The sequence below is a fragment of the Giraffa tippelskirchi genome, chromosome 2 (genome assembly GCF_054371585.1).
Source record: "Giraffa tippelskirchi isolate mGirTip1 chromosome 2, T2T-mGirTip1v1.2.pri, whole genome shotgun sequence".
Classification (NCBI taxonomy): domain Eukaryota; kingdom Metazoa; phylum Chordata; class Mammalia; order Artiodactyla; family Giraffidae; genus Giraffa; species Giraffa tippelskirchi.
This window is the reverse complement of record NC_137276.1, coordinates 119146527-119172926: the sequence shown is the minus strand read 5'-3', so window position 1 is coordinate 119172926 and position 26400 is coordinate 119146527. Positions and strand designations below refer to the sequence as shown.

Below are 26400 nucleotides of genomic sequence, written 5' to 3'. Positions count from 1 at the left end.
AAGTGCTCAGCATAGACCCTGGCTATATAAGAGAATACAGTTTGATTTTGCTTTAAAAATTAGGCATAACACTAAGAGGAAGGGGTTGGGGGAGGGATGGAGAGGGAGGCCTGGGTTAGCAAATGTAAGCTATTATATTTAAGATGGATAAACAACAAGGTCCTACAGCACAGGGGACTATATTCAATATCCCATGATAAACAATAATGGAAAAGAATATAAAAATAATGGAAATAAAGTTTAGAACCACAAAAAAATCAGGCATAACAATTTCCAGTGATTGCTTTTCCCATAAGCTCCCAATTCCCTAACTGGGGAGTGAATGTCATATAATGAAATAATATAGGAGATAATGAATGTGCACAAAAGTTCTTTGCTCTGGGACTCAGTTAGAAATGAAATAGCTCAGAGAAGTACAGTACGTGCAGTAAGGCTGTTAAGGTAGAGAATGTAAATCAACAACCACCACCCCAGCAATAATTGTTCTAGTGGTGGGAGGAGCTGTGACCACTGTTAATTCAGTGCTAATCAATGGTCAAGTTCAAACAAGTACCCTGATCCTACAGCCAGCCTGTGGAAATAAGCATTATTGGCCCATTGTTAAATATCAGATCACTAAACAGAAATTAAACTTTGGAGTTATGCAGAATTTTTTTAGTCATATGATTTTAATATTACTATTTTTAAAATTTTTTATTGGAATACAGTGTTTTACAATGTTTGTTAGTTTCTTCTGTACAACAATGTGAGTCAGTTATACGTACACATATATCCCCTTTTTTAAAGATTTCCTTCCCATTTAAGTCACCACAGACCATTGGGTAGTGGTGATTCATCATGTGGATTTGTAAACAGTGGATTTGAGAACCTGAACTAGCTAGACTTCAATGCCTGGGGTTCCTTCCCTCTGCCATGTTTCTCTCTGCATCCTTGGTGCCTGGTGCAAGCATCATATTAGTAGGTGTGCAAATACTATATGGGGAAGGAAGCAAGATGAGGGCTATGGAAACCATTATAACGTCTGTGCCCATGGTTAGGGGTGGTCATTCCAATTCAGCTCTGCATTGTATGTAATCAAGGCTAGGGTGCTGCCCATGGAAGAAAAATGATGCAACGGGGTTGTGCTTTAGCAATCTACACAGTACAAGCATTTCCACCCCCTTTTCTTTTTTAGCTTCAAAAACCAAAAATAACATCAAGAATTTGACAGGACACTGCCGTCTAGACACATGAATCACCTTGCATTTTTGTCTCACCCTCAGATCACTCTAGATGACATGACCATGGCATGGACCACGTGAATTCTCTGCCTTTTTCCTGGCAAACTTGTCTCAAAGCTCACTTCTGCCAAGAAATGCCTCTTTCCCAACAGGCCAAAATTATAACAAGACATGAAGCTGTTCTCTCTGCCATGGGCTTCCCACTGGCTACATGACTTATCTGAATCTTTAGGAGGAGAAAGACTCAGTCAATGTGTGGTTGGAATGTTCTCCATCACCATCACCATCATTATCATCATCATCACCATCACCACCATCATTACCATTATTATCATCACCATCATCACCATCATTATCATCCTCATTATCACCATCTTTATCATCATCACCATCATTATCATCATCTTCATCTCACCATCATCTTTATCATCATCATCACCACCATTTTCATCCTCATTATCACCATCCTTATCACCATCATTATTATCACCATCACCTTCATCTCACCATCATCATCACCATTATCACCACCATCACTACCATCACCATCATCACCATCACCATCATATTATGATCTGCAAAGAGCAGGAGGCAGGATTTGTGTGAGTTTGGAAATTCACATTTGGAGTCAACCAAAGATGGGTCAGAAACCTATGGACCAGGTGAGGTTTGAGGTTTTATAGACACTAGCATATTTAATTCTGTTCAGTTCAAACACCAGATCTCTGCAGAAACTAGGAGAGCCTGGAATAAGGGAAATGTCAATTGCAATCCTCAGAGGTAGGTATTACAGTTTCCATTTTATAGCTAAGGAGTGAGGCTTAGAGCTTTTGGTTTTCTAAATCATGGCAGTATAGCCAAATAAAGGCAAAGCTGCGTTTCAAACATCAGTTGACTAATGGCAAGCCATCTTCTTATCATTTTATCCCAGTGCTCCAAGATAGGCTGGCAGCGTCCTCTCTGCCTTCCCCGTGCATCATCCAACCTATCCGGTCGGTGCTGCCTCCACATTCGTTCCTATGAGGAAAGAGTATCGACCATTTCTGCCCTGCTAGAATTTCTGGAGAGGTCTGGGATTGAAGTGAACAAAGGTCTCACGCCCCTCCTCTGAGCATCTGTGGCTGCTCTGATTAGTATGGATGATTTGGGTTAAAGAATTGTCAAAGTTCCTTTTTCATCTTTGAGATCTCCATGCAGGTATCTTTTTTTCTAAATGTGGTAAGATGTTAAAATTCTAACGCGCCTGTGAGCTGGCTTGTTAGTCTTGATTCTTTGATTAGGAAGCACATGGAAAGTAAGAAATGGCTTGACATGAGCTGGTGGGATGGCAGGGGTCTGTGCCTCCTGGTGTCTTCTAGCAGTGTCCCTTCTTCCTGCAACCCTCACACACCTGTACATACCTCTCTGCACCTTCCCTCACGCAATGCACAGGAGATTTTTTTCCATCATCTGACCTGTACAATGTTAGTAGTAGTGTTAGTCACTCAGTCGTGTCTGACTCTTTGCAATCCCACAGACTGTACCCTGCCAGGTTCCTCTGTCTATGGGATTCTCCAGGCAAGAACACTGGAGTGGACTGCCATTCCCTTCTCCAGAGGATCTTTCCAACCCAGGGATCAAACCTGGATCACCTGCATTGCAGGCAGATTCTTTCCTGCTTGAGCTACAGGGAAGACATACAATGTTAACTGCCCCTCAAGACCCACTGCCTGGAAGATCTCCCTCTGGGACCTGGGGATTCCCTGTTCTCCACCTTTTATGCCTTTAATACCAATCTTGCAAATATTCACAGGGACCCTGGTGCTTTGTGATAACGTTGTTACTAAATCTCTTATTAATAAACCCAGCCTGGGGTATCTTGACCCTCAAAGAGCCATAATCATCCAATTATGGCAATTATTTAAGTGGCCAGTATTCTTCAAATCCACAAATATGAGCACTGGAGTCAACCTTTGGAAAAATTTCAATGAAACTGCATGCGAAAAACCACACAGCCGCGGCTGAATCAGATATGCTCTGAAATTACAAGGGTAAAGAGCATAACTTCCAGAAAAACAACGGCACTGCAAAGACAAACTCTTGATATCTATTCAAGGATGAACAGAGACCTCAGGTAACTGGGGGTTGAACAGTGACTGAAGTACATGAGAACAAAGGCGATCAGAAGCTAATACAGTATTTCCTATTTGCCTTAGTGAAAGCTGAAAAGTCACTCTTGCATGTTCTGAGCTCAACTTTGCACATGTCTGGCTGTCACTCAACTTCTCTGCGATGAGGCTGGTAGCTGTTGAACCGAGACGTGAAAGTGGGGTGGAGGTGACACCCGAGGGGAAACAGAGTGAGCTAAACTACAAATACCATGGTGACAGGATAGGGCAGCAGGGATCTGGCAGCGGGAACATGACATAAATGCATGAGGTCAGTGTCACAACCTGGGGGGCACAGGGATGATGCTCTGTGTTTTATTTCTCCACTGACACATCCCTGAATACTTCCGATGCTATCTCAAAACATGCAGAGACTATCTAAGCCTTTGTCAGCCACCCCCATCTCATTCCTGTCTCTGCTAACAGTGGAACCATTATGACATCTTAGATTCAGAGCATTGACTATGGACTGTCTCGTGTCTATACCATAGGTTCTGATGTTCACCTGACTATGTGTGTGTGTCTGTAGGGGGAAGGAGCTTTGCCTCAGCAGCAAACCTGACCAACATCTCCTGGTATGAAGACTATTTTTTAAAATGTTTTATTTTGATTGAAGTATGTGCATGCATGCTCAGTTGTTTCAGTCCTGTCCAACGCTTTACAATCTTATGGACCGCAGCCCGCCAGGCTCCTCTGTCCATGCAGTTCTCCAGGCAAGAATACTAGAGTGGGTTGCCATGTCCTCCTCTAGGGGCTCTTCCCGACCCCGGAATCAAACCCATGTCTCCTGCAACGCTGGCAGATTCTCTACTACTGAGCCACTGGGGAAGCCTCAAGTGAAGTATAGTTGAGTTACAACATCGTGTTAGTTTTAGGTGTACAGCACAGTTACTGAGTTACACACACACACACACACACACACACACATATTTCTTTTTCAGATTCTTTTTCCATATAGGTTATTACCAAATATTAAGTAGAGTTCCCTGTGCTATACAATAGGTCCTTGTTGGTTATCTATTTTATATATAGTAGTGTATATTTGTTAATCCCAACCTCCTAATTTATTCCTACCCTTTCCCCCTTGAAGATATTTATGCATAATTACTGTTAGTTACCACCAAGCAAAAGACACAGGCTAAATGAAAAACCACAGTTACCAAATATTGTGCCCATTTTCTCTAAACCAGTCACAAAAAACAAACAACAACCACATCAACTGCAAGGGCTCTGGAGGTAGCGTGTTGCTTTTTGGGTGGATACTTCTTAGAAATAAGATGGGAAACAAGACTGCTTCAACTTAGGAGGAAGACGGATGGCAAAAGGATGACTGTTGTTATTTCTGTTTAGTCGCTAAGTAGTGTCTGACTCTTGCAACCCAAGGTACTGGAGCCCGCCATGCTCCTCTGTCCATGGGATTTCCCAGGGAAGAATACTGGAGTGGGTTGCTGAGATCTCCTCCAGGGGATCTTCCCCACTCAGGGATCAAACCCATGTCTCTTGCATTGCAGGTGTAGCCTTTACTGTTGAGCCACCAGGAAAGCCCCAAAAGATGACTGCTTGCAGAATATTCTGCGCTCTTCTCCATCCCTGGCCCTGGAGCTGGTGGTCACATAGGACTGTTGGACCCCATAGAAGCCAATCTGGTCAGACTCCCTTGCCACTGGACTCCAGTAAACTGGGCTGCAAAGATGGCTGCATCTTTGGGGCTTTAGACATCTGAGGGGCAGGCAAGTGCTCAGAACCTCCCCTCCCCAGAACCACCCTACAGTGTGTGGTCAGAGTTAATAGTTAGAAGTGTACATTACTGTAGGAATGAACAAAGACTGAGTGAATCAGTGAGTAACCAGGGCTAACCCGGGCATTTGGGTCTGTATGGGGTAAGGAGATGCTGGTATAACCACAAGTGCCTCCAGAAAGACAGACAGGTCGTCAGCCTGACATCAATGCCTCTGCACTCAGCACTCCTACTCCAGTCCTGCCCCATCTTTCTCCAGAGCACTCAGTACCATCTGACCTATTCTGTTTTGTTTGTTTGTTTCCCAACAAAAAGGTAAGCTCCACAAAGGCTGGGCTTTTCATTTGCTTGGGTCACCGCTATTTCCATAGCAGCCAGAACAGTGCCTGACACACAGAAGTCCCTCGGCGGATTTTGTGGCATGAGTGAAGGGCTGTCTCTATCTTTCTAGAATGGAGAGGTCCCTGTGGCCCTGTTTCCAGAGTGCCCTCACCCTCTGGAGAAGAACTGTTGGTGGCAGCAATGGGTCACGGCACGTTCAGGGCTCAGGGAAGAAAAAGCGAGCAAGGAGGCCCATCAGCTCCCATCAGGTGGGAGGCCTGACCGTGCCAGGAGGGCTGGGTGTGCTGGGGCATCGCTAATTAGGGCAACCCTGGCCATGCCTTCATGTTTACCATAGGCCTGAAAAACACATACCAGTGTTTCCCGGAAAGAAGATATCCCCTCCAATTTCCAGAATGCCCGAGTTAGACAAGAAAATAACCACTGAAATGCTTTTCACCAACATTAAGAGTTTGCTTTCAGCTGAAGGAGAAGCTGACAATTCACAGCAAGAGACCCGGCCTTCTAGGTCTGCACTCCAAACAGAGAAACAAAAACCATAATACTGAGTCATTCTGCCTCTGATATGAGATGGGCACGTGTCCTGTGCCCAGTTATATAATTAGCACTCCGACTCTTTTGAAAGCAGCTCTGATTAGATCCGCCCTGGACTCAAAAAGTTTCAGAGGCTCCCACTGTCTGGGGAATAAAGCCCCAGTCCCTTGACCCAGCGCCTAAAGGTCTCCCCACGGATCGTGGTACGGTAAGTCCGCTAAATGTCTGACTGCTTAGACCTGCTGTCAACTGAACCCTGTCCTCCCACTCAAGCCGCAGCCCAGACAGTCTGCCCTGCCTTCTCCATTCTGTTTCTCACATGGGTGTCTTTCCCACTTGGATGTGAGCTCCTAAGTTCAGGAACAACATCTATGTTACCTACACATGCCCGCATGCCTCTGGATGAAAAATGTCACCTGCCATATCAGTAAACAAAGGATGTTTCAACCGTCAAGCTGTCACATTACAGCCACCCCAGCAGTGAGCACTGAGGGGACTCCGGATGGAAACAAATAGGATACCCATCATCAAGCTCTCAGCCACCCCCAACCCTGCACCCCAAAGGGACTCAGGATGGGAAAACACAGGATACGGGCCCCAGGTAGCCGAGCTGTATCAAAGGAATGATTTCAAAGAGCCCAGACTCTTACATCTTGCCATACATAGGAAAGTGCTAAATTCCTTAACTCTGAGATATATGGTTTTCTTTAATTAACAGTAATCTTTTAATGGGGCTTTCCAGGTGGCACGGTGGTAAAGAATCCGCCTGCTAATGCAAGAGATGCAGGTTTGATCCCTGGGTTAGGAAGAACCCTTGGAGTAGGAAATGGCAGCCTACTCCAGTATTCTTGCCTGGGAAATCCCATGGTCAGAAGAGCCTGGAGGGCTACAGTCCATAGGATTGCAAAGAGTAGGCCATGACTGAGCAACTAACCATGAAGGCAGTCTTTGGATGTTCTGACTATCTGGTCTTTGCTGCAAAAACTCCTATATATTCTGGCTCCTCTCATACATCTTCAGAGTAATTATTTAGCGCTGAGAGGCTGTATCCCAGGCTTAAGTTCTTAGAATGTCTGCTGAACAAAATATAATTCTCAACTCTTAGGTTATGTATTTTTTTCAGTCAAATCCTTGACACACAGACATTGGGCTTGTGCTTGTTCAATCGGCCTGGGCTCCACTTGCCCTCAGTCCTATCCTTGACAGAGGGATAGTGGTACAGTAAGCCCCATACATATGAACAAGTTCTGTTACGAGAGCACGTTTGTAAGTCCAGTTTGTTCATAAGTCCAACAAAGTTAGCCTAGGTACCCAACGAATACAATCAGCTATACAGTACTGTACTGTAACAGGTTTATAAGACTCCTCACAGAAGTAATAAATAAAGCTCTTTACACCAGGGCTTCCCTGGAGGTTCAGCTGGTAAAGAATCCACCTGCGATACAGGAGACCTGGGTTTAATCCCTGGGTTGGGAAGATCCCCTGGAAAAGGGAACAGCTACCCACTCCAGTATTCTGGCCTGGAGAATCCCATGGACTGTACAGTCCATGGCCTCGCAAAGAGTCGGACATGACTGAGCAAACTTTACTTTCACTTCACTTTCACACAAATAATACATAAAAAACAAACACAGAAAATAAAGAAAACATTTTAAATCTTACAGTACAGTACCTTGAAAACTACAGTAGTACAGCACAACAGCCGGGCATGTTCTCATCTTTGAAAGTTTGGAACTTGAAGGTTACTATGTAGGAGACTTACTGTATTGCTAAAGATCCAGTCTGATGACTTTTCTGCCATTCCCACCCCCTCCCAACATTCACACCAGAATCTAAACCTCTCTGCATGCACTGGAGTCACAGAGTTGGCTCCCACTGCCCTTCCCTCCCCCTGACCTCCCCCACTCACCTCCCACAGAGGATCAGAGCTTCTCAGGCACCAGGCTCTCTGCCAGCCTTGGTGCCATTCCCATACCCACCCAGGATTCGGCACCTACAGGTCCAGCTGCCCCTCTTCTAAGAGACTGCTCCTTGGTAATTTCCTCCAAGAAACTCCCTATCTGCCCCAGGACACAAGTACCTGGGCCTCTCCCCTGGGGCCCCTGCGCATACCCTCATCCTGTTTGTCTATCTGACTCTTCCAGGGATGTGAGCTCCTTGAGGACAGGGACCATGGGTAACTGTGTGCCTGGGAAGATGTGCAATTACCATTTCCAGAAGGCACAGACCTCCAGATTGGGACGCTCTGCTCCTTAGACTTTGAACGTTACAGCTGCAAGACCCCTTGTGGATCCCGCGTAAGTCTGTGCAGCCAGGAGCACACGCCTGGCCCCTGTGGACTGAAGACAGACAGGAGGCGTCAAAACTGTGTTCTCCCCTTTCCTGGCTCAGAACGTCTGTGGGCGTTTCTGAAGCAGAATTAACTGGCTAGTTTCCAGAAGGCTGAAACTACAAAAGGCAGAAGGAAACATCGGTCACCACGGCATCGTTCACTTTTCTGGCAGCCCCATGTTAGCAGAAGGTTCTAGCGCTGGCTCATAAAAAGAGGTCACCACTGGGAGAAATTCCTGAAGGACCTTCTGATAAGTCCGCGAGTGCCCCAGATCTGCTCTGGCTGATTCCTGCTTGCCATGGCGGCCTCTGGGATCAGAGACACCCTCCACCTGTCTCAGGTTCAGAGAAGCTAGAAGGCTGTATGTCATCATCATGCCTGCCCTCGACAGTCTTTCCAGGGCCATGGACCTGACATAGTTTCCCCTGTGTGCCTCCCTCCGGCGCCCGGCTTCACACAGACTCCTGGGAGCTGAACCCCCTCTCAGGTCACGCTTACAGTTTCCACAGCAACCACATGCATCCCTCTGGTCAGAACTCTCCCTGAGTACTAAGCACTCCTCAGGGCATCTCCGTGGCTGGCTGTCAGTGAGAAACAGGGAAGGTGAGGGTGGGGATGTTGATGGTCTAGGGAAAGAAGAAGAAGTTTTTAGCGAGTTACTGGGGAGACCACAGGCTGAGGCTGAAAATTCAGGACAGCTGGGTTTGGGAGGTTTTCACACCCACACTCCAATTCTTGACAATGATGCCTGATATCAGGAAGGCCTGATCATTCTAGAATGCCTTGTACAGCCAGCAGACCTGCAAGCTGATTTCTTTTTATTTATTTATTTTTTTGGTTGCATTGTGAGGCATGTGGGATCAAACCCAGGCCCCCTGCGTTGGAAGTGCAGTGATTTAACCAATGCACCACCAGGGAAGTCCCTGCAAGTTGATTTCTGCAAGGTGTAATTCCTGCATGACTCTGCAGGGGTGGACAGTCCTTGTAAGACCCACTCCTGCAGTTTAAACAGGCCAACATGAGTGGCATAAGGCTGTGCCTAAAGGCTGTGAAATGCCATGAAAATGCCAGGAACTATCACTGTATTGTGATATCCTCTATGGGGTACAAGGCAGACCATGCTTACTTTATTAGCTGCCTTGTACCCCATAGAGGATATCACAATACAGTGATAGTTCCTGGCATTTTTATGGCATTTCACAGCCTTTAGGGCATGGTGTCTCATTCGATCACACAACAATCTTTTGTGCTAAATGGTGCGTGTGTCATCACCCTCTGTTTACACACGAGTATCTGAGGCTCCTGGAGCTTAAAAGGCTTGCCCAAGGAGCCTCCCCTCCCTCACAAGCGGCAGGAGACCAGGACTCAAACATCCTTGGGGCCCAAAGAGAGTCACCTGCCAATTGATACGGTATGGTGAGTCCTGCATCCTACATTTTAGCAGATCAGCAGCATTTTAAAAACCGTGTAACTGAGATTGAACAACTCCAGGGCCTTTACAGTCCAAGGGCAGCCCTTGGGCCAGCAGCACCAGCAAGTCCTGGAAGCTCGTTAAGAAAGCAGAACCTCACATCCACCCAGACCTACGGAATCAACGTCGGCCCATCGACAAGATCCCAGAGACTCAGAGTTTGAGCAGCTCAGAGTTTGAGGCAATATATGATTTCCTCCCTGTGCTTTGGCTGACTTTTCTAGCCTCATGTTGGGGACCTAGCCTCAGTGGGGAGGTCTCAAAGGAAAGAAACTTCTACCTGATTGTTTCCTGAAAACCACTAGAAAAGTTGGCTTGTCTGGCCAGCTTCACACTCTGAAAACGGTCTCCTCCTTTTTCCTTCTCTCCCCAGCTTCCTGCTGAAACTTTCACTCAGAGATACATCTGCTCAGTTGACCCTAGATTTTCCATTCATTTCAATAAAAGCACAAACAAGGAAGATGCAATTTCACTTTGCCTTGATTCCTGGGAATCCTAATATCTATTTAAAGAACTCCCAATGTGATAGGGGATTAAGATGAACAAACTAGTGATACCAAAAAGGACCCCATGGGGCTCCTGGCACAAAAGCTTTTCTGTATCCCCTGAGAAATGGAGTATTTCCTGTATAGCAGTAAACAAGGATGTCACAGTCATCAGTGATTCCGGCCCTCCAGGGCACTCAGGAAGGAGAGGACTACCTGCACAATCTGGCAGCCCCGAGGCTGCACCCACTCCCCGTGGTGAGCACTGAGGAATTCACCATGTGAAGAAACCTAGGATACTGGCCCCAGGACAGCTGAGATGCATATGAAAGGAATGATTTCAGTGAGCCCAGACTCTTGCATTTTTTCCATACATAGAAAAGTGCTAAATTCCTTAACTTGGGATATCTGGTTTTCTTTAGTTCACAAAAATACTTTTGATGTTCAGACTACTTGCCCTTAGTTGCAAACTTCTATATAACCTGACACTGCCCACCCCCACCTTGGCACCTCCACCCCACTCCCACCTGCTACCCCCGGCCCGGGCTCCTAGGAGCAGTTCTCTCAGGTTACTTGAGATGCCGTCTCCCAGCCCTGAAGTCCTAAAAATTCCCACTGAATAAAACGTAACTCTCAACTTTAAGGTTGTCACTATTTTTTAAGTCAACACCCCCAGTTTTTGATTACAGGAAATAGGCTTCATTCAGCCTCCATGACCTTCCCTGAGTTTCAGGTTCAAACAGATGCTAATCAGGGAAGGGAGGGGAGTCAGAGATGAGGAAGGAACAGGCAAGAAACAACAGTGCAGCCTCGGGGCAGGGTCCCGGTTCCCCTCAAGGGAAACACAGAAAAATATCATTGATCCATTTCGCAGATACTGAAACCTCCACCAGGCGGGAGAAGTTAACTGTATGCTGCCCACAAGCACGTAGACCCCAGTTGGAACAGAAGGTTGATGAAGCTGACTCCCAGTTGCCTCACCACCAACCCATCAGAAGAATGTTCGTGAGCTGATCACATCCTCTCTGAACCCTTAAGATAAAACTCCTCACCATGCCCTCCAGGTCAGGACACACAGTTTTGAGGACATTAGCCTGCTGTGGTCCTCTTTGCCTGGCAAAGCAATAAAGCTATTTTTTTCTACTTCACCCAAAACTCTGTCTCTGAGATTTAATTTGGTGTTGGGGAATGGAAGCCTGATTCGGCCTCACTATTAGGTATAAAACAAACTCCATGGATATACAGTTCAATGTGGAGAAACAGCCAATATTTTATAATAACTATAGCCTCTAAAAACTGTGAATTACTAGATTGCACACCTAAAACTTATATAATATTGTACATCAGCGAAATGTCAATAATTAAAAAAAAAAAAAAAGCCAAAAAAAAAAAAAAAAGAACTCCCAGTTTGAGATGTGACATAGTCATGAGTTTCTAGGTAAAGTCTGTGATGTTAACCTTTTCCTCTCCCTTTTCTGAGAAAGAATATTCTTTCACTCCTCCAGTGGTGTCCCTAGATTAACTGACATGCCCAATCACTGACGGGTAAAATCAGCAGCTCTGTTTAGACACAAGCAGAACACAATTTATAACCAGAAAGATTTTTTTTTTAAGTGGTGAGCTCAGCTTTAGTACAGAAATTGGGCAAGGTTTTAACTGACTTCTCTAATCAAGGTATAGTTTTGCCCCCTGCCCTCCACTGTTCTCCAGCTGATATAATAATCACTATGATTCTCTTCTGATTTTTCCCAGATATTTTTAACAAGCAGACCATAAGCTGAAATCAAGCTGAAATCAATCTTTCTATGTTTAATCTGCTTCAATGATCTTTCGTTTTTTTCCCCCTACCTTGACCTTTTAACCAACTGAGCTTGGTTCCTTCTGTGTTGTTTTCAGCACAATTAATTAATGGTGCTGGGCCTGCACTAAACGGCCAGCGATGCCAGTCTTGTCCTAAGGTGAGAGTTATGTTAAAGACACATGCTTAGGGCAGTAGCTGGTGTTGCCTCTCAGGGATGCTCTCTTTGAGTCCACATGTTTGAACGAAGCAGAGAAAGACCATTTCATCTTCCCTCCTGTAATTCTCCATGGAGAAAGGGCACATAAACCCACTTTGCCAGAGGCAGTAGCATACTATCCTACTCTGTTTAAAGAAAGGCAAACTCCTAATTACAAACTGAATACACTCAGGGCTACTTTACTGTTAATGCATTATTTACTGAATATTTGCTTTTCTCTGTGACTAAAAGCAGGCCATTATTTCTCTCTTGACTTTGGGACAATCTGGGGCTCTGTTAAAGTTTCTAAACCTATCTGTTTCAGTCTGCTTTTAGCTGCTGTTTAGAAGAGGTACATTAAGTGCCTCTCGAGTGATTTCTGGCTGGGCCATGAAGCCACTGATTTAAGTCAACACTGACAGTGCCCCAGGCCTGAGCTCCGGTTCTGGGTTCCAGGCTGCCACATGCCTGTCTCCAGAACTCGCTCCCAGTCCTTTCCACTAAGGGATGCTGGTCATTCCAAGCTCACCAGTGCTCCTTCCTCTAGAACAAGTGCTCTGACTTACCACTTGGCCTTTTAAAGGAGCCAGTCCAAATTATCTCTGAACATTCAAAAACTTTGGTGCCTCACACCTCCAAGTTGAATTTGATATTGACAAAATGGTAGAATCCCGGAAAAAAATTCTGATCAGAGTGTAACCTTCATTCCTAAAACCTCTTTACTCCTTGGACTCAATGATGTTTTTAGCTACCTTGCAACTTCTAAAGGCAACTTTTTAGACCGCGGCTGAAGTTTGAACCAGATGGTAAATGGGACACAGTGACTGTATAGGGAGTTTGGTGGGGTGGAAGTAATGGGGTGGGGTGGAAAGAAGGCAGTGGTGAAGGACTGAACAACCCTCAACTTCCAAATTTTTTTCCACCTCTGAGGCTGATGAAAGATAAATTCCCCAGGCCCACCTGGTCACCTTGGCCAGTATTCTTTCCTGTTTTTTTTTTTTCCTGAGTAGATCTGATTTGGGCCAATAGTAAGGTCCTTAACATAGTCACAAAGGACCTCAGCTTTGGGTGACCATGAGATCTAGGGATGGGCATAGATGATACCCCAAGGCCAACATAACATCTGACTCTGGAGGAGGTTGGGGCACCCTGCTGTACATTGTGGCAGAGGGCTGGTGTCTGGACTTCTGACCTCTTTTTAAAGGGAGGTCATTTCAATGAGAAAATATGCATGCGTAAATACAGTCAACAAAGTTCAGACAACGCTTTGACTTTGATGGCAACACTGCCGGATATTCAGACACCCGCCTCCAACCACATAATCAAAAGAGGAAATGGCTTGTGTGGAGAGGAAATGAGGAATCAAGTCTTCGCCATGAGCATCCGCGGGGTCCAGAAGGTAAGTTACAGGGAGTAGCCACATCACCTGGCTCCATGGACCTGTCCTCAGCCCAGTCTGAGGAGGATAACAAGAGCCATACAGTTTTCCCGTTTCTACCCTTTCTGGGGACTTACCACAGCCCATCTCTGGAAGCTGCTGCCTTCTCCTGCCTACTAGAAAGGAGTTCCTAGGGCTGAAGGGCTAGAGGCGGAGGAAGGGTGTTCACCACTGCTGAGGGGAATGAATTCCGATCCTGGAACCTCATGACAACGAGTGACACGGTGACTTCTCCCTACTGTGTCCGCTGGTCCATCTCATCACCCGCCCAGCGGCATCAGCGTTCCGGAGATCAGCCCCATGCTGAGCCAGCATCCCAGCGGAGGTGCCTACCTGTATCTCTGCTTCACTGACTGCTTCTCCGCGGACTTGCAGATGTGCCCCGCGTAGTACAAGGGAAAGAATAAAAAGTTCCAGTTGGTGGCGAACCACGTCAGGGTGAAGGGAGCATCGAACTTCCTGAAGGTCAGCTTGGCGAGCTGCGTGGCGCCCGCCCAGGAGGCGCACACGCACAGCACCACCGCCATGCCCCAGAAGATCTTCTTGAGCTGGGCGCGGGAGCATCTCCAGCAGCGGCGGCTCGGTCTCCCACCGGCCTCGGTCCCCGCCGGCGCCTGGGCCTCCGCCGGGCCCGGGGAGTCCCGGGGGCGCTCCTCCCCTGGGGGCAGAGAAGGGAGCAGTTAACTGGGGCCCCCACACCTTCACGTGGCCAGGCTGAGCGGGGTGGGGGTGAGAGGGATGCCAAGAGGGTAACCGACCCCCCCCACCACCACCACTGCTATTGTTTTTGCAACCCTGGGGAGGAGAGTTGGGGGACGGATGGGGGGAATGGGGGCCTGGAGGCAGCTTCCTGAAACAAAACTTGAAGACATTGTCTCTGGTTTTCTTATCCTCTAGAATTGTTGTTTGATCGCCAAGTCGTGTCCTACTCTTCCTATAGAATCCTCTAGAAGCCTGAACCCCAAAAGATGGTTCAGTCGTGGGCTGGCAGCATCAGCATCACCCCCAGCTTGTTGGCAATGCGGAATCTCCGGAACCCTGGCATCAGAATGTGTATTTCAGCAGGTGATCTTTGTGCACACCTGAAGAAGCAGAAACATTTCTCCAGAACACAGAGTGGCTGAAATATTTTTCCAAATATTTCACCAATATTTCAGCTCACAGGGACTGATGTGCAACCGCGGCGCTGGGCAGTGCTAGGGGCTGGGGATTCCCTCCTGAGAAGGTCACAGGCCTTGACTTCTAGAAGCTCCTGTTACAGTGACAGAAGCTCCTCCTTGCCTGTCACTTAAGAGCACGGATGCCAAAAGTCTCATCTTCTTTTGCATCTAGAGCAAAAACTGTCCTGGAACTTCCCTGGTGATCCAGTGGCTAAGACTCTAAGCTTCCAATGTAGGGGTGTGGGTTTGATCCCTAGTCGAGGGACTAAGATCCCACATGACTGTAGGGTGTGGCCAAAAAAAAGAAATGTATATCTGTCACTCATTGGAAAAGACCCTGATGCTGGGGAAGACTGAGGGCAAGAGGAGAAGGGGACGACAGAGGATGAGATGGAGAGATGGCATCACCGACTCAATGGACATGAGTTTGAGCAGACTCTGGGAGATGGTGAAGGACAGGGAAGCCTGGCGTGCTGCAGTCCATGGGGTCGCAAAGAGATACAATGGGAGCGACTGAACAACAACCGTCTTACTTCTGTAATTGTTCTTACTGACTCCTAGCTGATGGCTGTCAGTCCCACTGTGAAGTGTTACTTAAAAACCACAGCCTCTGGCAGCTTGTGCTCTGAAAGCCCTCCAACGATCTGCTGAGAACCGTGTGACTTCTGGAAGCCAGGCTGCAGCTCAGAGCGTGGCTATGCAGCAGCACTGTTCCCACAGACCATGAGAAAATGGAAAAGGCATTCTCTTCCACTGTTTGGTTTCCATTCATGATTGTGTGCAGGTCAGTCAGCTGGAAATTTAAACAGAACTGTAACTTGTGTAAGGTGTGACCATGGATGGGGGCGAATTTCCAAGAGATGGCCTACTTGCCTTTTATATGTTCAGCCAGGCACTCAGCTGAAAGAGGGCAGACTCTACAGTGGTACAGGAGATGGGTACAAAGTATATTGGGGTCAAATGGTACTCTATAGATGTTGTTTAAATTTAATTGTAATTTCAATAGCTCTAATACTATGAAACCAAGTTTTGTATAATACACTGTCTGAAATATAATAATTCTTTTAAAAATATTTATTTACTTATTTGGCCATGCCAGATCCTGGTTGAGGCACTCAAGATCATGGTAACTTTAAACGTAGCATGTGAGATCTCTAGTTGCAGCAGCAAGGATCGAACCCAGGTCCCTGCATTGGAAGTGTGACGTCTTAGCTACTGGACCAAGGGAAAGTCCCAGAAATATAATAATTCTATGAGGCAAAATCCTGATTCAAGGTAGCCTATCATATGTTGTTATTGTTTAGTCGCTAAGTCATGTCCAACTCTTTGCGACCCCCGTGGACTGTAGCCTGCCAGGCTCCTCTGTCCATGGGATTTCCCAGGCAAGAATACTAGAGTGGGCTGCCATTTCCCTCTCCAGGGGATATTCCTGACCCAGGGATCGAACCCTCATCTCCTTCATTGGCAGGTGGATTCCTTACCATTGAGTCACCTGGGAAACTCCAGCCTGTTATATAGGTGTTAGCTAATTGTAGCATGCGAAGGGTTGACTCATTGGAAAAGACCCTAATGCTGGGTAGGATTGGGGGCGGGAGGAGAAGGGGACGACAGAGGATGAGATGGTTGGATGGCATCACCGACTCGATGAACATGGGTTTGGGTAGACTCCGGGAGTTGGTGATGGACAGAGAGGCCTGGCGTGCTGCAATTCATGGGGTCGCAGAGAGTCGGACACGACTGAGCGACTGAACTGAACTGAATCGTAGCATTAATTGCCAAGTCTGGCTGTAGCTCTCTTTTATGTTTTTTGGCCACACCACGCACCCTGTGGGATCTTAGTTTCCTGACCAGGGATCAAATCCAGGCCCTCAGCAGTGAAAGCACAGAGTCCCAATCACTGGATTGCCAGGGAAGTCCCGGGTTGTATCGCTTTTAGCCAAGGGTAATCCAAAGCCTTTGTAGCTGGCCAAGGAGAGATAATGTCCTTTACTGACTCCAAATCCTTGACACCATCTAGTAAATATATTGTGCTTCTGTACCTGCTTTATTAATATTTATTCTCCCTCCTCCTCTTTCTTTTCATGTGTGCATATATCTGAGTCAGAAAGCACTTGGAAAACCACATGCTTGACCACCTCTGAGCTTCCAACAAGTTGTGTGTTTCTGGCATGGGCTGCAGAGAGGGGAGAAGCAGTGGAGGCAAAAGCAAGGAAGATCCCTCTCCTTCTGCCTAATACTCTTCCACTAGGACGTTGTGACTTTGTTCACAGTGAATCCCTACAACTTTCATTTTCAGATAGAAGCACACATGTTTCAGCGTATACACTAACTCCCTGACATTTGGGGTGAGCCTCTGCAACCCTTCACTACTGAGTGTTCAAGCAGTGTTAGGGTTGGGAGATTCCTTGACCACCAGCATCAACTATCAGAAATTCATACCAAGAAGATAATTACGGAGATGAAAAAAAAGAAGTCCACATAGAAAGGAAATGCAGTTTCACAGTACGAACTGACCATTTAAGAATAGAACCTAGAGGAGGCTGAAAAAAAATTCAGGCTCCTAACATGCTTTTTCATCCAGTTTTGCATTATGGCCAGTTGAAAGATGATGCTGTGAAAGTGCTGCACTCAATATGCCAGCAAATCTGGAAAACTCAGCAGTGGCCACAGGACTGGAAAAGGTCAGTTTTCATTCCAATCCCAAAGAAAGGCAATGCCAAATAATGCTCAAACTACCACACAATTGCACTCATCTCACACAGTAATAAAGTAATGCTCAAAATTCTCCAAGCCAGGCTTCAGCAATACGTGAACCGTGAACTTTCAGATGTTCAAGCTGGTTTTAGAAAAGGCAGAGGAACCAGAGACTAAATTGCCAACATCTGATGGATCATCGAAAAATCAAGAGAGTTCCAGAAAAACATCTATTTCTGCTTTATTGACTATGCCAAAGCCTTTGACTGTGTGGATCACAATAAACTGTGGAAAATTCTGAAAGAGATGGGAATACCAGACCATCTGACCTGTCTCTTGAGAAACCTGTATGCAGGTCAGGAAGCAACAATTAGAACTGGACATGGAACGACAGACTGTTTCCAAATAGGAAAAGGAGTATTTCAAGACTGTATATTGTCACCCTGCTTATTTAACTTATATGCAGAGTACATCATGAGAAACGCAGGGCTGGAAGAAACACAAGCTGGAATCAAGATTGCCAGGAGAAATAGCAATAACCTCACACATGCAGATGACACCACCTTTATGGCAGAAAGCGAAAAAGAACTAAAGAGCTTCTTGATGAAAGTGAAAGAGGAGAGTGAAAAAGTTGGCTTAAAGCTCAACATTCAGAAAACTAAGATCATGGCATTTGGTCTCATCACTTCATGGGAAATAGATGGGGAAACAGTGGAAACAGTGTCAGACTTTTATTTTTTTGGGCTCCAAAATCACTGCTGATGGTGATTGCAGCCATGAAATTAAAAGATGCTTATTCCTTGGAAGGAAGGTTATGACCAACCTAGATAGCATATTTAAAAGCAGAGACATTACTGTGCCAACAAAGGTCCATCTAGTCAAGGCTATGGTTTTTCCAGTGGTCATGTATGGATGTGAGAGTCAGACGGTGAAGAAAGCTGAGCGCCGCAGAATTGATGCTTTTGAACTGTGGTGTTGGAGAAGACTCTTGAGAGTCCCTTGGACTGCAAGGAGATCCAACCAGTCCATCCTAAAGGAGATCAGTCCTGGGTGTTCACTGGAAGGACTGATGTTGAAGCTGAAACTCCAATACTTGGGCCACCTCATGCGAAGACTTGACTCATTGGAAAAGACCCTAATGCTGGGAAGGATTGGGAGCAAGAGAAGAAGGGGACGACAGAGGATGAGATGGCTGGATGGCATCACCGACTCGATGGACATGAGTTTGGGTAAACTCCGGGAGTTGGTGATGGACAGGGAGGCCTGGCGTGCTGCGATTCATGGGGTTGCAGAGTCAGACACGACTGAGCGACTGAACTGAACTGAACTGAAGTTTGAAAACTTAAAGAATGAGGCGATGATTGATGCTATGCAGTGTTACAATGAAAGAAAAATCACAAAATCATGTAATATTGTACCGTTAGGACTTCCTGGTGGTCCAGTGGTTAAAATCTGCCTTCCAATGAAGAGGATGCAGGTTCAATCCCTGGTTGGGAAAGATACCACATGCCGCAATGGGAAAAAAAAACACCCAAAGAAACAAAACAAATTGAGCTCATAAAAAATGTAAAATTAAATCTCTCTTTTAAAAAACTGTACTATTTAAATGTCTTTATATATTTGGATTAAAGAAATTATATCCAACTTTTTAACCTCTCTGGCTCATTTGACCAGGGCATATTGATAATACACAAGCAAAATAAAGAGATTCTGCACTCTATTATTAAAAAATAAGATAGAACTATGTTTCCATAAGTATAATGCAATCAACAGGTAGAGTATTATCAGAAAGAAGGATCCCATGATCAGAAGTTTGGGAAACAGGTTCTTTTGCTACAGGACTAATAGATATAGTGGATTTCCAAAAGGCAGCTGGAGAATGTGTGCTTCCCATATTATTTCAACATAATACCTGTGGTAGGACTGGGGTCCCCTAGAACACACTTTTGGAAACACTGGAATAGACCATAAAGAATTAGAGATATTTAAACCCAATACATTGCAAACTCTCCATTTCCTGGCCCGGAGTCTCATATAGTGATAAATCACTTACCAATTTCATTACCTCACTCATTCCTAATACTTCTTTTAAACTAGACCTACCTCATGTAAACTAAAAATATTCTTTACAGAATCATTTACAAAAGTATTTCATAGTATAAATAAAAACAGAGCACTACATATTCGAATCTTAGTACCTAAAGATACCACTGGACATTTTGCTGCATTTTCCCCAGCAAAATTTGTATCTTTGCACAACACATACACATTCACACACAGCAAAACTGGGATTATACTGTATTTTTGGCCAGCAGTCATCTAACCAGATGCATAAGAGCATGTATTTCTAAATCTCACAGGGCTGCATATACTGCGACACATCCTAGAAGCATTTCAATCTGCTAGGAAGTTACCATGAAGCATCCGCCCTGTGCCAAGAATTTTGGGTGGTCAATAAATGAATATAAAACATGATTGCATCCTGCTCTTCAGGAACTTACAGTCTATCTGAGAGTGACAAAACAGATCTATGAAAGAATTACAGAACAACTACAAATGGAAAAATTTTGACTGTAAGGCAAACTCTGAAGAGAGTGACACCAGTGTGGCTGTGATCCCAGAAAGATCAGAGGAGGCAGAAGCTTGGCTTGGGTCTTGCAGGACAGAAAGGATGAAGAACAAGAGAAGCAAAGATCAGGATCAGGACCTGGTCTGCCCCAAGACTGGTGAGGAAGATAGTGAGCTCTGAAATCCACCACTGCCTTGCACCACTGCAATGCCCAATCTTGCTCTGGCCAGATACACAGCAGAAGTTGCCAGGCTAGCAGAAGAGACTTTAGCAAATTCAGATTTTGGAATTTATTTTTTCTAGGAAGTAGACATACATTATATATGCCTCAGTGTACATAACAAACAGATAAAATTAAAGAATAAAGATAGAATGACACAATGAATTTGGTTAGCAGACGTGTTTATTCTCCCATATTTGAAAGGCAGCAAACGCATCCCATGCTACCGTTCTCAAGGTCATTTTCAGCAGCTATCCAACTGATGCTAGATTTCAGAAAGGAAGAATGACACCGAGGGGGCCAGTTTCCCCTTTCAGAATCCTCTTGTATACTCCTGTGCAAGAAATTCTGGTTTATTTTCTCTCCCCTCTTAAACTGCAAGTGACTCCTCTGTGCCAGTGACTTCTTGGTCACAGCAACACAAGTAACCAAGTGTTTGTTGTCACTCCTTATCACTCCTGCAAGAGGCACTGCAGAGTATCTCAAAGAAATCAGGGCTGAATGAGCCTCATGCTGCATCCTGTCTCAGGTCCTCCGACCATGATGACACAACTAAAATACTCTTTATGTCACCCTCACTCGCCAACACCCCCTTCCCACTAACAAGCTCTCTATTTATGATCTTGAATTGGCCATCCTAACCTTGCACTTGAGTCAAGGGTTCTGGGCTCTGTGCAAAAGAGATGATATATTTTGACTCCATGGTTGTACTGACAGATGTGGTCATTGTGGTGTCATGCATCTCCCTTTGGCTGTGTTGTCTCTACACATCCTGTTTACATCACTTGATTCACTCGAAACAGCTGCAGGACAGTTGGGCATTTCCCAATTACTGTCACTGGAGCTGTTTCCACCGAGCATTTTGGAGAAAGGTATGTGTGTGTGTAGGAAGAGTGTTCTCTTACATACAACGCATATTCCACGGCACGCTAAGATATAACCATACCTGTGCGTAAACTTCCATCCTGAGCTGTGTTCATCCATGCTAAGTTGCTTCAGTCACGTCGGACTCTTTGTGATGCTATGGACCATAGCCTTTCAGGCTCCTCTGTCCATGGGATTCTCTGGGTAGGAATCCTGGAGTGGGTTGCCATGCACTCCTCCAGGGGTCTCCCCAACCCAGGGGTCGAACCCATGTCTCTTCAGTCTCCTGCATTGATAGGTAGGTTCTTTACCACTAACATCACCTGGGAAGCCAATAATTATTATAATATTATGTATTATAATATAATAACGGAGTGGGTTGCCAGTCCCTTCTCCAGGGGATCTTCTCAACCCAAGGATTGAACCCAGGTCTCCTGCATTGCAGGCGGACTCTTTACCGTTTGAGCCAGTGTTCAGTGTTAGGCAATTTACTGGAACCATACATTAGTCCTTCCTGCAAAATCACACCTGATACTTCTCTCCTACAAGGGATCTAGAAAAATTTGCACTCTTCGGTCAAGCAGTACCTAGAGGCTGTGTCCCTACCTAGCAGAAGGAAACTCTTAGACGTCTGGTTCACTGGCTAACTCATTCTGGGATCCAGGTAAGTCCTCTGTCCCATGAGGTGTCCATTGTTTTTTGCTGAGAAAATTATGAATTGAGGGCTTTTTAGGTTTAGTTAGTGAAAGTCATTTCTCTAACAAGAAAGCAAGAACAATTGGAAAATTGCTCACTGTAAACTTCAAATTCCCATAAAATGGCTCTTCCAAGCTTCTGAGAGAACACAAATGGTGACTTCTCTAGTGGTCCAGTGGTTAAGAATCCACCTTCCAATGTAGAGGACGTTGGTTCAATCCCTGGTCAGTGAACTAAGATCCCATTGGCCTTCTGCTTAACAACTACTGAGCCCGCAGGCTCTAGAGTCCGTGTTCTACAACTAGAGAACGTCCACTCACTACAACAAAGACCCCAGCACAGCCAAAAAAGAGAGAGAGACAGAACACAAATATTTCTTTTTTGAGGTCCCCTAGAAAAAGCAGACCCTTGTTGACTCTTTCTCGGAAGAAGTAGCCAGGAAGTTCTGCACTTAGAAAGTGCAAGAGTCACTGTCTTAGGGATAAGGGGCTCAGAGCTGGACTCAAGGACAACCCACAGGCTGGCCTGGTCCCAGCCTCCTGGCAGTGGAGGGGTTATCATTCTGAAGAGAACGGGAGAAGAGAGCTCCCCATGACACCTCCATCAATAAGATCTACACAGTTAATTTTTCAAAGCTTTTTTTGAGGACTAATTTTCCTAACTGTAAAATTCACTTGTTCCAGAAGTGCAATTCATGATTCTTAGTAAATCTACAGAATCATGAATCTATCACCTCTACCTGGTCTTAGAACACTTCCATCATCTCAGAATGGGTCCTCATGTGTGTGTCTGAAGTCACTCTCCAGCCCCCTGCCCTCATCCCAGACAACCACAAATCTATCACTACAGATTTGCCTACTCTAGTTTTTTCATATAAATTTGTCGACTTTTTGCATCTGACATTTTCCTCGGCATAATGTATTTGAGGTTCCTTCATGGCACTCATGGCATGCATCAGGAGTTCATTCTTTTTACAACTGGATAGTAGGGCATATGCCTAGTCTATGTTTTGCTTATCCAGTTATCAGTTGATGGACAAGGTACAGTTTCTAGTTCTTTGGCTACTGTGAATAACACTGCTATGAACACTCATATATACAGTAAGTCCCCTACATACGAACCTGCAAGTTGTAAACTTTCAAAGATGTGAACGTGCGTTCCCTCAGTGTCAGCTTGCCCTCTGTCTCCTATTGCTGATGGTCCTTCAGCTCTACCATCTCCCATCTCCACTCCCTCCTCCAGCCAGTAACTCTTCTTGCCTGTTCACTTCATGCCAGACCCTGCATGCCAGCTGTTATACTGTACTACTGTACTTTTCAGGGTACTGTACTGTAAGGTTAAAATGTTTCATTTTTTTGTTTTTATGTATTATTTCTGTGAAAAGTATTATAAGCCTATTACAGTACAGTACAATATAGCAGATTGTGTTAGTTGGGCACCTGGACTAACTTTGTTGGGCTTAGGAAAAAATCAGACATAAGAACGTGCTCTCAGAACAGAACTTGTTTGTATGTTGAGGACTTACTTTAAGTCTTTGTACAGATATGTTTTCATTTCTCTTAGATGGACTAGTTAAAGTTTTAGCCAGTTTACTGACATGCACTGTGAGGCATAAGGCAGACACACACCCTTTCCTAGGGGAGCTTGTCAGTCCAAGCGGTATCCACGTCGCAGATGGGCCAATGTCTCCAAATTGACCCACACAAGACACAATTGATCGCTGCTCTGGGAACAGAACCCCTACCCTTTTCTTTTTCTGGATTGCCCAGGGAAGAGGGCTTGATGAATGATTTTCCCATTTGCTGATCACTGACACATATACCCTTTCAGGGCCTGATCACCCAATGAAACAACTTTTATAAAATCAAAAGCTTGGAAGAAAGCTTTTGTTTATGGCTATTTGCAAGTGTAATTCATCTCCCAAAAATGCAGTTCGGGTTTTGTTTACCTCATCTACTCATTAAATACTTGCTCAGTAAATTTACATGTGACTGTTTCTTTTAAAACATGGTTTGGTGGGAAGGGAAGAAAAGGCTGCCACATGTGTAAGGCCACCCCGGGCCCTGGGTGTCCCCAAAGCAATCCTGATGTCACATATCCTGATGTACGATGCCCACCTGCACTTGTCAAACTATCTGTTTGTATTCCTGGCCTTTGGGTCAGAAAATATTCCCACTATTCATGCATGATGAAGGCTCAGTCACACTCCTGTCTGGCAATGGGCTCCGGGAAGATGGAATCCACAGATAATTAAAGCTGACCCTGAGTAAGGGAGAAGAAGAGGGCACAGGGAAGCAAAGGGCAACTGATGAGTTTTGTTGTGTTTTTTTTTTTTTAATTTTTTTTAGACTGCGTGGTCATGCCATTGCACTGTTTGCAGGATCTTAGTTCCCCAACCAGGGAATTGAACCCAGGCCCTTGGCAGTAAAAACATGAAGTCCTAACCACTGGACCCCCAGGAAATTCCCTAAGTGACAGTTAAACATACAGTATATATCCTCTGTGCCAGGAGATTACACACCTTTTTTTCAAAACTTGCCTTAATGTTGGCAGAGTATGACTATTCTTCCTTTGCAGGACAGCTGAGGGTCTCACAGTTAGTCTCCCAAGGTCACACAGTAGTGAGGGGCTGAATGCAGTTCCAAGCATCTGTCTGACCCCAAAGCATCCAGAGGAATGGACAGCACCCTTATTCTTCCCTTTGGAAGTGATTGGTGCTGACCACCCTGGTCACATCTGCCGATCACTAAAGAGGGGCTTTAAGTTTTCAAAAGGACAGACTCCATTTTTAAATTTGGAGCATCCTGAGTGTGTATGGAACTCTGGGTTGGGGTTCACCAACATGAAATGAAGACTTTTGTGAGCTGAGTGTCTATGTCCTCCTTCAATTAAGACTGTAACCTCCAACAGCTGCATTTGCAGTTGAAGCCTCTAAGGTCATAATGAAGTTAAAGGAGGTCATAAGGGTGGGGCCCTGATCTGATAGGGCTGATGACCTTATGGGCAGAGAGACAGCAGGGAGCTCATCCTGTGCACATAGAGAGGAGCTGCGTGAGGACACAGCAAAGAAGTGGCTGTCTATAAGCCAGGAAGAGCACCTCCACCAGAAGACAACTTTGCCTACAACATGATCTTGGTGACTGCAGCCATGAAATTAAAAGACACTTACTCCTTGGAAGGAAAATTATGACCAACCTAGACAGCATATTAAAAAGCAGAGACATTACTTTGTCAGCAAAGGTCCGTCTAGTCAAGGCTATGGTTTTTCCAGTAGTCATGTATGAATGTGAGAGTTGGACTATAAAGAAAGCTGAGCACCGAAGAATTGATGCTTTTGAACTATGGTGTTGTAGAAGACACTTGAGACTTCAAGAGTAGAAGTCTCCTTTTGAACTGTGGTGTTGTAGAAGACTCCTTGGACTGCAAGGAGATCCAACCAGTCCATCCTAAAGGAGATCAGTCCTGGGTGTTCATTGGAAGGACTGATGCTGAAGCTGAAACTCCAATACTTTGGCCACCTGATGCGAAGAGCTGACTCATTTGAAAAGACCCTGATGCTGGGGAAAGATCGAAGGCAGGAGGAGAAGGGGATGACAGAGGATGAGATGGTTAGATGGTATCACCGACTCAATGGACATGGGTTTGGGTGGACTCCGGGAGTTAGTGATGGACAGGGAGGCCCGGCGTGCTGCAGTTCATGGGGTTGCAGAGTTTGACACGACTGAGCGACTGAACTAAAACTGAAACTGATCTTGGACTTCCAGCCTGCAGAACAGTGAGAAAATAAATGTCTATTAAGTCAGCCAGGTGGTGGTACTTTGTCATGGCAGCCTGAGCAGACTGGCCTGAGGGTGTTACAGCGGGGAGTGCACTGTGTTTGTGAAGGTGTGAGGCACAGACCAAGAGCTGTCACTGTGCAGGAAGTGGTGACAAGCTGTGGATGAGCATTTATTGTTATAACCTCTTAGAAGAAATACTGCCATATTGTAACCAAGAGAAGACTGAAGAGGCATGCAATATGGCATGCTAGACAGCATCCTAGAATAGAAAGAGATGGTAGGTAAGAACCAAAGAAATCTGAATAAATATGAATTTTAGTTAATAACAATGCATCAATGCTGGCTCATTAATTGTGATAAATGTACCATACTAATAGAAGATGTTAATAACAGAAGAAACTGGATGTGAAGTATTTAAGAACTCTCTGTACTATCTCTGCAACTTTTCTGTAAATCTAAACTATTCTAAAATAGGGCATCCCTGGTGGCTCAGTGGTAAAAAGAATCCACTTGCAGTGCAGGAGAAATGCGTTTGATCCCTGGGTTGGGAAGGTCTCCTGGAGAAGGAAATGGCAACCCACTCCAGTATTCTTGCCTGAAAAATCCCTGGATAGAGGAGCCTGGCAGGCTATAGTCCATGGGGTCGCAAAAGAGTCAGACATGACTTAGCGACTAAACAACAACAATTCTAAAATACAAGATTTATTTAAAAAA

At 45.3% G+C, this 26400-nt stretch overlaps 1 protein-coding gene and 1 long non-coding RNA gene across 3 annotated transcripts in view; both read right to left on the bottom strand.

The window, feature by feature from the left end:
* Positions 1 to 26400, bottom strand: part of SLC35F3 (solute carrier family 35 member F3) — a 409744-nt gene that overhangs the window by 95178 nt on the left and 288166 nt on the right. For both annotated transcript variants that reach the window (XM_081570393.1, XM_081570394.1), the window contains one exon: positions 14038 to 14362. In XM_081570393.1, coding sequence (XP_081426519.1) covers positions 14038 to 14362 — 325 coding nt within the window. The remainder of the gene's footprint in view (positions 1 to 14037; positions 14363 to 26400) is intronic.
* On the bottom strand, positions 23025 to 24797 carry LOC145538426 (uncharacterized). The gene is made up of 3 exons (XR_014076844.1): positions 24429 to 24797; positions 24025 to 24169; positions 23025 to 23236 (listed from the first exon to the last, which is right to left on the bottom strand). It is a non-coding gene; the product is annotated as an uncharacterized LOC145538426 (long non-coding RNA).